Consider the following 12,905-nt stretch of genomic DNA (forward strand, 5'->3'; position numbering starts at 1 on the left):
TGCAAACTCAATATTGATTTTGTATGGGTAGAAACAAAAACTGCAGATGCTGGAAACCAGATTCTGGATTAGTGGTGCTGGAAGAGCACAGCAGTTCAGGCAGCATCCGAGGAGCAGTAAAATCGACGTTTCGGGCAAAAGCCCTTCATCAGGAATGAAGGGCTTCCTGATGAAGAGCTTTTGCCTGAAACGTCGATTTTACTGCTCCTCGGATGCTGCCTGAACTGCTGTGCTTTTCCAGCACCACTAATCCAGAAATTGATTTTGTATGATAAGGACTCCAGAAAAACTAAGTACAGTCCTTACATGAAGGAGAACTTGATGCTAGGAAATGACTTAATAGTACAGTCAGACTTTCACTTTCTATTTAAAATCATACAGTCTGTCCTTATGGAAACTGCCAATGTAAACTTATGCTATAATTGCAACCTTCTGCACTGGTACCACATTCAATTGGGACAGGGATTTGACTAAATTAATCAATTCTTGTAAATATGGAAATGAAATCAGATTTCTGCAGATGCTAGAAATCTCAATTGAGATAAAATATAAAATGATGGAAATACTCAGCAAGTCAGGCAGCCTTTGTGCAAAGAAGTAGTTAATGTTTCAGGTTGCTGACCATTGTGAGTTCGCTGAAGTTTGCTAACTTAAAACAATTTCATTTGAGGCAATACAGAGAAGGTTTACTTGGGTAATCCCTGCTATGGAGTGATAGTCTGATGAGCAAAGCATAAACAGTTTGGATCTCTACTGGAACTTAGAATGAGAGTTGATTGAGATGAGGAGGATTTTCTTCTCTGAAGGTTTAGAATCTTTGGAACTCCTTGCTACAGAGAGCTGTAGGGCAGAGTCACTGTTTATATTTCAGACAATAGATTCTTGCATCTTCTGACTCTTCAAGTGCTTATCAAGTAACTTTTAAAGATTGTGAAGTTTCTCTCCTCAACTACCCTCAAAGGCATTTCAGATTCCCATCATGCACTGGACATAAGATTTTCCTCGGGTCCCTTCTAAACTTCTTTGAAGTTATTTAAAACTTTAAATAGTCTTTAAGCTTTAAAGTTATACTTCCTTGTTATTGATGCTTTGACTAAGGGGGACAACTGCTGGATAGGTTAGAATCAGCATGGATTTATGAAGAGGAAATCATGCTGGACTAATCTTCTGGAATTTCTTTGAGGATGTAACTCTGAAGATGGACGAGGGAGATCCAGTTGATGTAGTGTACCTGGACTTTCAGAAAGCTTTTGATAAAGTCCCACATAGGAGGTTGGTGAGCAAAATTAGGGCGCATGGTATTGGGGGCAAAGTACTAACTTGGATTGAAAGTTGGTTGGCTGATAGGAAAGAAAGAGTAATGATAAACGGCTCCATTTCGGAATGGCAGGCAGTGACCAGTGGGGTACCGCAGGGATCAGTGCTGGGACCGCAGCTTTTTACAATATATATTAATGATAAAGAAGATGGTATTAGTAATAACGTTAGCAAATTTGCTGATGATGCTAAGCTGGGTGACAAGGTGAAATGTGAGGAGAATGTTAGGAGATTACAGGATGACCTGGACAGGTTAGGCGAGTGGTCAGATGCATGGCAGATGCAGTTTAATGTGGATAAATATATGGTTATCCAGTTTGGTGGCAAGAACAGGAAGGCAGATTACTACCTAAATGGAATCAATTTAGGTAAAGGGGCAGTACAGAGAGATCTGGGTGTTCTTGTACACCAGTCAATGAAGGTAAGCATGCAGGTACAGCAGGTAGTGAAGGCGGCTAATAGCATGCTGGCCTTCATAACAAGAGGGATTGAGTTTAGAAGCAAAGAGGTTCTTCTGCAGCTTTACAGGGCCCTGGTGAGACCACACCTGGAGTACTGTGTGCAGTTCTGGTCTCCAAATTTGAGGAAAGACATTCTGGCTATTGAGGGAGTGCAGCATAGGTTCATGAGGTCAGTTCCTGGAATGGACTACCTTACCCTGAAAGACTGGAGCGACTGGGCTTGTATACCCTTGAGTTTAGAAGACTGAGAGGGGATCTGATTGAGACATAAGATTATTGAAGGATTGGACACTCTGGAGGCAGGAAACATGTTTCCGCTGATGGATGAGTCCCGAACCAGAGGACACAGCTTAAAAATACGGGGTTGACCATATAGGACAGAGAGGAGAAGAGACTTCTTCACCCAGAGAATGATGGGTGTGTGGAATACTCTGCCCCAGAGGACAGTGGAGGCCCAGTCTCTAGATTCATTTAAGAAAAAGAGTTGGATAGAGCTCTGAAGGATAGTGGAATCAAGGGTTATGGAGATAAGGCAGGAACAGGATACTGATTAAGGATGATCAGCCATGATCATATTGAATGGTGGTGCAGGCTTGAAGGGCAGAATGGCCTACTCTTTCACCTATTGTCTAAATTAACCTGGATCCCATTAGTTTTTACCTTTATCAACTTCCCATGTGGGATCTTGCTGAAATCCATATCAAGTACATTAACTGCCCTAACTTGATCCATACGATTAGTCACCTTCTCAAAAGACTTGCTAGATTTGTTGGGCATGACCTGTGACAAAGCTATGCTGACTATGCATGGTCAAACGCTGCCTGTCGAAATGGGGAATCAAGGGTTAAGAGGTAAGAAAAAGAAAGTGGACATAAGGAATCAATCATTATCCTATTAAATGGAGAGCAGACGTGAGGGGGCTGAATAGCAATCTCTTGTTTCTATTTATGGTCTTTATGCTCTTTAAGTTTTCAACCCAAGTTATTTGCTTTCCTGCTTCATAGGCACAGGGTTAGCCAGCATCAATGGTATACAATAATGTAATTGTCAACGTCAATGTAGCATTTGGTCTTAATTATGCAGTGTGACTGAATAATATTTTAAACAATTGGATAATTGAACTCTGCAATGAAGCATTGAATAGAAAATACCACTTAAGACTGATAAACATGCTGTATTCCACAGCATCCAGTGAAAAGTGATGCACACTCTAATATGTCCTTCTCATCATACAGTTCAGCAATTTCAGTAGACAGACACCGCAAAAGAAAGTTGATGGAAAGTTCATCTGTGAGCAAGTATTTGAAGATAAATGTAAGTAAGATCGTAATAATTACTGGACACTTTGTCCATGAAAAAAATTATTCAACAGTACTTACTCATGCACCAATTGTTTTCCATGTATTGTGACCAAATATATAATTTTGTTCTGACTTCAAAAAAAAAGACTCAGTTCCCCAAAAATATTGAAACAGTGTCTAGTGAACAGAAGGAATTGAGGAAATCAGTATTCTTAAGGGAATAGTGTTGGAGAAACTGATGAGATGAATGGCTGATAAATCCCCAGGACCCACTTGTCAACATGTTACATAAGGAAGTACCCACTGAAAGAGTGATTCGGCAATCATCTTTCAAGTTTGTATATACTCTGGAATAATTCTTACGGATTACAGGGTAGGTAATGTCATCTCACTATTTTTAAAATGTAGGCAGAAAGGAAATGGGATTTATAGACCAGTTAACTTGACATCAGTAGTGGGGAAAATCCATTTAATAGTAAAGTGTTTGATAAATAGTGACAGGATTGGACAGTCAGCATGGATTTATGAAAGGGAAATAATGCTTGACAGATCTATTGGAATATTTTCAGAATATAGCTCGTAGAGCTAATAACAGGGAGTCAGTTGATATGGTTTACTTGGACCTTCAGAAGGCATTGATAAGGTCTGACGCAAGAGATTAACATCTACCGTTAAAACATGTGGGATTCGGTTTATGTACTGACATAGAAAACAGGAAACAAAGGAGTAGGAATAAACGCCTGTTTTACTGAGTGACAAGCAATGACAAGTGAGTACCACAAATTATGTTTGTGCTTGGGCCCAGCTTTTAATATTATATATTAATTATTTAGGTAAGGAAATTAAACATATCTCCAAGTTTGTAGATGTCCTAATGCTGGATGGGAGGGTGAGCTGTGAGGAGGATGTAGAGATACTTCACTGTGATCTAGACAAGTTGAATAAGTGGGCAAATGTATGGTAGTTGAAGATGAATATCAAGTTATACACTTTGGTAGCAAAAACTGGCAGTTTTTGGGATGACAAGACGGTCATAAGGAGAGAGACTGGATTGGTTAAGAATATATTGTTCTAAATTACAAGGAATGAGGGAGGATCTCAGAAAGCTATAAAAATTCCAACAGATTGAGACAAGATAAATACAGGAAGCAACTTCCCAGTGACCAGGGACTCCAGAACTGGAGGTCACAGGCTAAGGATATGGGGTAGGCCATTTAGTTCTGAGTTAGGGAGAAATTTCTTTACCCAGGCAGTGGTGACCCTGTGGACTTCTGTGGCAGTGGTTGAGGCCTAAACATTCAATATTTTAAAAAAAATAAATAGTTCAGATGTCAGTGGTTAGCACCGCTGCCTCACATTGCCAGGGACAGGTGTTTGATTCCACCCTTAGGTGAATGTCTGTGTGGAGTTTGCACATTTTCCCAGTATCTGCATGGTTTCTTCCTGGTGTTCTGGTTTCCTCCCACAATCCAAAAGGTGTGCAGGTAGATGGATTGGCCATGCTAAATTGCCCGTAGTGTCCAGGGATGCGCAGCTGAAATGGATTAGCCATGGGATGTACAGAGCTACAGCGTAGGGATTGGGTCAGAATGGGATGTTCTTTGGAGGATCAGCGTGGACTCGATGGATCAAATGAGCTACCTCCACACTGTAGGGATTCTATGATCCTAAATAGTTACAGGGGCCAAAAAAAGGGATTGAAGGCTATGGGGAGAAAGCTGGAACAGGATGAGATAGACAGATGATCAGCTATGAGCATAGTGTATGTCAGCGAGAGCATAGTGCACCAAATTAAGAACAAAGAATAATACAGCACAGGAACAGGTCCTTCAGCCTTCCAAGCCTGTGCCGACACATTTTGGCCTTCCATATTAAAACTGTCTTCACTTACAGGATCTGTGTCCCTCTATTCCCTTCCTCTTTATGTATTCATCTAGGTGTATCTTGAATGCTGCTATTGTGTCTGCTTCCATCACCACCTCTGTCAGCACATTTCAAGCACTTGCCACTGTGTGGAAAAAGTTGCTTTGGACATCTTATAAACCTTCCACCACCCCCCCTGCAAACCCCAACCCCTTTGCACCATGAACCTGGTCCCCTGGTAATTGAGCCCTACACCCTAACTTGCCATTCACAATCTTAGAAATTTCTATCAAGCCACACCTCAACTTCCTGCATTCCAGTGAAAACAAACCTAGTCTAGCCAACCTTTCTTCATTGATAAAATTCCTCATACCAGGAAACATCTTGGTATACCTTACCGGTATCCTCTCCAAAGCATCCATATCCTTCTGGTGGTGTGGTGACCAGAATTGTACATGGCTCAGTGGTTAGCACTGCTGCCTCACAGTGCTAAAGATCTGGGTTCGATTCCAGCCTCGGGTGACTGTGTGGAGTTTGCACATTTTCCCCATGTCTGTATGTGTTTCCTCCGGGTTTCTCCTCCAATCCAAAGATGTGCAGGTTAGGTGAATTGGCTATACTAAATTGCCTATAATGTTCAGGGATGTATTGGTTAGGTGCATTAATCAGGGGTAAATAGGGTAGGGGAATGGGTTTGCGTGGGTTCTTCTTTGGAGGGTTGGTGTGGATTTGTTGAGCCAAATGACCTGTTTCCATACTGTAGGGATTCTATGATATTTTTTGAATATTCCAAGCATGTCCAAACTAAAGTTCTGTAAAGTTGCAACATAACTTTTCCATCCTTCTATTCCATGCCCCTTCCAATGAAGGGGCAAGAATGCCATAGCTATTTTTTACTACCTTATCTATCTGCACTGACACCATCTGTGGACTTGCACACACACAACCATCTGCACATAGATATTCTTAAGGGTTCTGCCATTCACTGTATAATTTCCACCTGTACTTGACCTTCCAAAGTGCCAGTAAACTCCAGCCATTTTTCTGCCTATGCCTCCAACTGATCTAAGTCCTTTTGTATCCTCTGGCAATTCTCACCAATCTTTGTATCATCTGCAAGCTTTCTAATTAGATCAGCTGTGTATTCCTCCAGATCATTTATGTAGACCATGAACAGCCAAGGTCCCACCACTGATCCCTGTGACTAGTGGTGTTCCACAACGCTCCATTCCCAAAAGCATTCTTCCATTACTACCTTTGGTCTCCTATGACTGAGCCAGTTCTGTATCCACCTTGCCAACTCACCCCTGATACCATGTGACTTCACTTGTTGTACAGTCTGCCATGAGGGACCTTGTCAAAGGCTTTACTGAAGTCCATGTCCATGTAGACAACATCAACCACTTTTTCCCTTAATCATCTCAAAAAACTTGATAGAGTCAGCAAGGCATGATGTCCCTCACATTAAACCATGCTAATACGTCAATTTTCTTCTAAATGCATATAGATCTTTTCTGTAAGAATGTTTTCCAATAAATTTCCTTACCACCAACGTGAGGATCACAGGCCTGTAATATCCAACTTATCCCTGTTACCCTTCTTAAACAATGGGATAACATGGGCTATTCTCCAGTTCTCTGGGACTTCACCGTGGCCAATGAGGAGATCTGTCAATGCTCCAGCCATTTGTTCTCTTTCCTCCCTCAATATTTTGGGATAGATCCCATCAGGACCCAGGGACTTAATATTTAAGATGCACAACACCTCTTCCTTTTTAATAGCAATTTGGCTTAGCAATTCAACACTCCCTTCCCTGAGAACACCTTCCACCAATTCCTTCTCTTTGGTAAATACTGACAAAGTATTTGTTTAGGATCTTACTTCCCTCTTCTGGTTCCACACATAGGTTCCCTCCTTTGCCCTCGAGGGGGTTGACCCTTTCCATGACTACACTCTTGCTTATAAATAAAAAGCATTGGAATTCTCCTCAATCCTGTTTGCTAATGACTTTTAATGGCCCATTTTAGCCCATCTAATTCCTTGATTAAGTTTTTCCTATGTACTTCAAGGGCTTCATCAATTCCTATCCTCCTAGACTTACATATGCTTCCTTTTTGACAAAGGTCATAATGTCCCTGGTCGTCCAAGGTTCATTAACATGCCATACCTATCCTTGATTCTCATAGGGACATGCGAGTCCTGAACGTCAATTAATTGCCATTTGAAATACACCCACAAGTCCAATGTGGATTTACCCTCAAACAACCGTCTCCAACCAACATGCTCCAGTTCCTGCCTAATATCATTGTAATTCACCTTCCCCAAAGTTTAACACCTTCACCCAGAGACTGTTGTTATCCCTATCACTACTCACAAAGTGTTCCCCCACTGAAACCTCACTAACCTGGGTGGTTCATTTCCCAAAACCAGGTGTGGTATAACCCCTTCCCTGGTTGGACGGCGTTAAGAAACCGTCCTGAATGGTCAGAGATATACAGCATGGAAACAGACCCTTCATATCCCTCCAAACCCTTCCTATTCATATACCCATCCAAATGCCTCTTAAATGTTAACTATGCGCCATCCAAGTCCCTACCACCAAGTGAGTCCCAGACAATATAAGGGGAAGTTAAAAAGTCACCCACCCTGCTGTTTTTATTTCTTTCCAAAATCTGTGTACATATTCTCTCCTATATCTCCTGCTGGCTGTTGGGTGGCCTGTAGTATACACCCAGCATTGAGTTCACATTTCCAATCCCAGAGTTCTACCCATATTGCCTTGCTGCACAAGTCCTCTAATATATCCTCCCTCAGTACAGCTGAGGGATACTCCTTTATGAAAAAGGGAATTCCCCCACCCCTTTTACATCTCCTTCTATCGCACCTGGAACATCTAAATCCTGGGATATTCAGATGCCAGTCCTGTCCCTTTTTCAGCCCAGTCCCTGTAATTGCCGTAATGTCATAGTTCCAAGTACTAACCGAAAGCTCTGAATTTATCTACCTTGCCTATTATACTTCTCGCATTGAAATACATGGATTTCAGAACACCAGCCCTGCTCTTTTCAGCAGTGTTTCCTGCTTGTTCTTGTTCTGTCATGTTTGCCTTGGTTTCTCCCTTTCTCAATTTCTGCATCCACTGCTGTACTCCTGCTTCCCATCCCCCTGCCACACTAGTTCAAACCCTCCCCAGTCACTTTACCAAGTACCCCCCTTCATTTCTATGTACAAACCAATCCTGGAATGGTGACTAACATGGGCAACTGACAACACTGGCTTCCACCTACACTCAGCTATTTTCCCAGCACTGTGAAGCTGATTGTTATCTCTCTCAGCAGCAGAAATAATGACCTGTGAACAATCCTGTGAGACCTTTCTATGTAAATCTTTTTGGAGTTTCTTGGAAATTACTTTTAGGTTTCAATGCCTTTTTTCTCCAAATTGAGGTAATTATTAGATGATATTTTAATTTTAAGAACTAAGTTGCATTAGCCTTGGGATTAGGTATTTAAAAATCAGCAAATTTCACTTAGTTTGTATAGTTCAATATGGATAACTTCCATTCTAGTTGTATTTTAAATTTTTATCTTTGCACAAATATAGATTAATGATTGAAGATCAATAGTTTATTTTAAAAGGGAACTTTTGCAGTTAACCTTCCTCCTATTTAAAAAGGGAGGTGAAAAATGGGTAGTTACAGGTGGATTGTCTACTGATGGAAAATTGTTGTCAGCTATTAAAGGAAGTAATAGAAGCAATTTGGAAAATCAATCTAATCAAACAGTCAGCATGGCTTCATAGAGAAATTATGTCTAATTTATTAGAGTTTTTCAAGAAAGCCTCTGGTTTCCATATATTTACTCAATGTTTGGACTTCCAGAAGACATTTGACAAAGTAGCTCATAAAAAGATTAGGTCTGAGAATTGGCTAATGGGCAGGAAACAGTGAATGGGGTTGGTGACCTGTGATCAGTGGGGTCACAGAAGAATCAGTACAATATATTGTATATATTGTTTACAATATATTTCTGACTTAGGAAGGAAGCGAATGTACTGTGGCTAAATTTGCAAACACAAATAGGTGCAGAGCTAAGTTGTGAAGGGGTACAAACAGTTTACAGAGGGGCATCGATAGGTTAAGTAAGTGGGCTAAAGGTTGGCAAATGGAGTATGGTGTAGGGAAAACGCGAGTTCAATTTTGAGGGAGAACAATGTTATTTAAAATGGAGAAGAAAACTGCAGCTCAAAAGGGACTTAGGGGTTATATGCGCGAAATACAAAGCAAGTGCACAGGTGCAGCAGGTAGTTAGGAAGGCTAAATGTTAGCCCTTGGATCAAGGGCATTGGATTATAGAAGTATGGAAGTGTTACTACAGCTGTACAAGGTGCTGGTGAGACCACATCTGAAAAGAGCAGTTTTTGACTCCTTTAAAGTAAAAATATTTTATTGGAGGCAGTTCCAGGAAAGTTAATTGGGATGATTCCCACTATGGAGGGATTGTCATATGAGTAAACAGGTTGGGACTGTGCTCATTGACATTAAGAAAAAAAGAGGTGATCTCCTTGAAACATGTAGGATTCCTAATGGGGTATGAGAAGGTAAATGCTGAGAGGATGTTTACCCTTCCAAAGGAGTCTCTAGGAAGAGAGAACATTATCAATAAGGGTGCCAATTTAAAACATAAGAGGAGGAATTTCTCCTGTGTTACAAGTTTTTGAAATGCCTTGCTACGAAGATCTGTAGGGGCAGCTGAGATATTTCTTGATCAATAGGGGAAGAGAGGGGATTAAGGAAAGGACAGGAAAGAGGCTGTGAGGAATATCAGATCAGCAATGATCCTATTGAATAGTGGAGCAGACGTGAGGGGCTGAACAGCTTACTCTTGTTCCTATTTCTTATGGTTCTGTGGCTCTCCACTTTGGACAATTCTAATAGTGACAGTTGAGATAGTGTTAACAAGCAAAATTTGCACTCAGTTCCAGCTGGTTAGGTTCACGTTGAACTTTGCTATTGAGCTTACTAGTCACCAATTAATAGGTTCTAAATTGTCTGATAGGGAGGGACCACTGCCGTTTGTGCCACAGGACTGCGGAATCTCGGGAACACCTGTTTTATGAATGCCATCCTCCAGTCACTCAGGTAATACTCATCGTAAGGGTATAATAAACCCACCTTTCTAGATTGAAAAATAGAATTTATATATTGGTTTGACAATTTGTGTTGTTTAACCAGCTGTTTGGGACACTGAGAAGTGTTATACCTAACAAGCTTTTGTTAAGTCTGCATAGTGATGCTAAATAATCATATGCAGCTAACACTATTGTATTTAGAACGGAATGAATTTTGGATAATATTTAACAAACCTTTCTAAAACAATACTCAAGCTCACCTTCCTACAGCTCTGACCACTTCAAGGAACTTATCTTTGTAATGTTAGTATATCAAAATGTTTCCCTGTTCTCTGATTTATAAAACAGGCTAGATTATATGCTTGCAGAATTTGTCATACCTAGTTGGCATTTATCTCCCCATTTCTTTGAGCATTATACAGAGTAAGAAGTGTCACAAAATTCTTGAATTTGTAATCTCCCTGTTCAATTTTGAATCTGCAATTTCCACGTAACCTTGTATTGCAGCCAGCCTCAAATTTACTTAACTGGCTTGTGGGAATTGAAGTTGAAACTTTATTGCTGGAACAGCACAGCAGGTCAGGCAGCATCCAGGGAACAGGAGATTCGACGTTTCGGGCACAGGCCCTTCTTCAGGAATGAGCAGAGAGTGTTCACTCTCCCCCCCCCTCTCTCTCTGCCCCCCCCCCCTCTCTCCCCCCCCCCTCTCTCTCTCCCCCCCCCCTCTCTCTCCCCCCCCTCTCTCCCCCCCCTCTCTCCCCCCCCTCTCTCCCCCCCCTCTCTCCCCCCCCTCTCTCCCCCCCCTCTCCCCCCCCTCTCTCCCCCCCTCTCTCTCCCCCCCCCCTCTCTTCGCCCCCCCTCTCTCCCCCCCCCCTCTCTCCCCCCCCCTCTCTCCTCCCCCTCTCTCCCCCCTCTCTCTCTCCCCCCCCCTCTCTCTCCCCCCCCCTCTCTTCCCCCCCCCTCTCTTCCCCCCAACCCCCCTCCCCCCCCTCTCTCTCCCCCCCCTCTCTCCTCTCCCCCCCCCTCTCTCCCCCCCCCCCTCTCCCCCCCCCTCTCTCTCCCCCCCCTCTCTCTCCCCCCCCCCCCCCTCTCTCCCCCCCCCTCTCTCCCCCCTCTCTCTCCCCCCCTCTCTCTCCCCCCCCTCTCTCTTCCCCCCCCCCCTCTCCCCCCCCTTCTCTCCCCCCCCCCCCCTCTCTCCCCCCCCTCTCTCTCCTCTCCCCCCCCCCTCTCTCCTCCTCCCCCCCCTCTCTCCCCCCCCCCCTCCCCCCCCCTCTCTCTCCTCCTCCCCCCCCTCTCTCTCCTCCTCCCCCCCTCTCTCCCCCCTCTCTCTCCTCCTCCCCCCCTCTCTCTCCCCCCCTCTCTCCCCCCCTCCCCCCCCTCTCTCCCCCCTCTCTCTCCCCCCTCTCTCCCCCCCCCTCTCCCCCCCCTCTCTCCTCCCCCCCCTCTCTCCTCCCCCCCCCTCTCCTCCCCCCCCCCTCTCTCCCCCCCCCCTCTCTCCCCCCCCCTCTCTCCCCCCCTCTCTCCCCCCCCCCCTCTCTCCCCCCCCCCTCTCTCCCCCCCCTCTCCCCCCCCCCCTCTCTCCCCCCCCCTCTCTCCCCCCCCCCTCTCTCCCCCCCCTCTCTCCCCCCCTCTCTCCCCCCCCCCTCTCTCCCCCCCCCCTCTCTCTCCCCCCCCCTCTCTTTCCCCCCCCTCTCTTTCCCCCCCTCTTCCCCCCCCCCCCTCTTCCACCCCCCCTCTCTTCCCCCCCCTCTCTCTTCCCCCCCCTCTCTCTTCCCCCCCCCCTCTCTTCCCCCCCCCTCTCTTCCCCCCCTCTCCTCTTCCCCCCTCTCTCTTCCCCCCCTCTCTCTTCCCCCCCCTCTCTCTTCCCCCCCCTCTCTCTTCCCCCCCCTCTCTTCTCCCCCCCCCTCTCTTCTCCCCCCCCCTCTCTTCTCCCCCCCCCCCTCTCTTCCCCCCCCCCTCTCTTCCCCCCCCCTCTCTCTTCCCCCCCCCTCTCTCTTCCCCCCCCCCTCTCTCTTCCCCCCCCTCTCTCTTCCCCCCCCCCTCTCTCTTCTTCCCCCCCCTCTCTCTTCTCCCCCCCCTCTCTCTCTTCTTCCCCCCCCTCTCTCTCTCTTCCCCCCCCCTCTCTCTCTCTCTTCCCCCCCCCTCTCTCTTCCCCCCCTCTCTCTTCCCCCCCTCTCTCTTCCCCCCCTCTCTCTTCCCCCCCTCTCTCTTCCCCCCCCTCTCTCTTCCCCCCCTCTCTCTTCCCCCCCTCTCTCTTCCCCCCCTCTCTCTTCCCCCCCTCTCTCTCTTCCCCCCCTCTCTCTTCCCCCCTCTCTCTTCCCCCCCCTCTCTCTTTCCCCCCCCCTCTCTCTTCCCCCCCTCTCTCTTCCCCCCCCCCCCTCTCTTCCCCCCCCCTCTCTTCCCCCCCCCCCTCTCTTCCCCCCCCTCTCTCTTCCCCCCCCTCTCTCTTCCCCCCCCCTCTCTCTTCCCCCCCCCCTCTCTCTCTTCTTCCCCCCCCTCTCTCTCTCTTCCCCCCCCTCTCTCTTCTCTCCCCCCCCTCTCTCTTCTCTCCCCCCCCTCTCTCCTTCCCCCCCCTCTCTCCTTCCCCCCCCTCTCTTCTTCCCCCCCCTCTCTTCTTCCCCCCCCTCTCTTCTTCCCCCCCCCTCTCTTCCCCCCCCTCTCTCTTCCCCCCCCTCTCTCTTCCCCCCCCTCTCTCTCTTCCCCCCCCCTCTTCCCCCCCCCTCTCTCTCTTCTTCCCCCCCCTCTCTCTCTCCTTCCCCCCCTCTCTCTCTCTTCCCCCCCCCTCTTCTTCCCCCCCCCCCTCTCTTCTTCCCCCCCCCTCTCTTCTTCCCCC

The 12,905-nt window shown here is 46.1% G+C and overlaps 1 protein-coding gene across 4 annotated transcripts in view; it reads left to right on the forward strand.

Annotated features, from left to right (window-relative positions):
• The window catches only part of usp3 (ubiquitin specific peptidase 3), a 212,697-nt gene that overhangs the window by 87,649 nt on the left and 112,143 nt on the right, over window positions 1–12,905 (forward strand). For all 4 annotated transcript variants that reach the window (XM_087982071.1, XM_087982073.1, XM_087982072.1 and 1 more), the window contains 2 exons: window positions 3,014–3,092; window positions 10,000–10,082. In XM_087982071.1, coding sequence (XP_087838197.1) covers window positions 3,014–3,092; window positions 10,000–10,082 — 162 coding nt within the window. The remainder of the gene's footprint in view (window positions 1–3,013; window positions 3,093–9,999; window positions 10,083–12,905) is intronic.

This window comes from Chiloscyllium plagiosum, unplaced genomic scaffold (assembly GCF_037043375.1).
Source record: "Chiloscyllium plagiosum isolate Xiang-an unplaced genomic scaffold, Cpla_swu_hap1 HiC_scaffold_42, whole genome shotgun sequence".
In the NCBI taxonomy this organism is placed as follows: Eukaryota; Metazoa; Chordata; class Chondrichthyes; order Orectolobiformes; family Hemiscylliidae; genus Chiloscyllium; species Chiloscyllium plagiosum.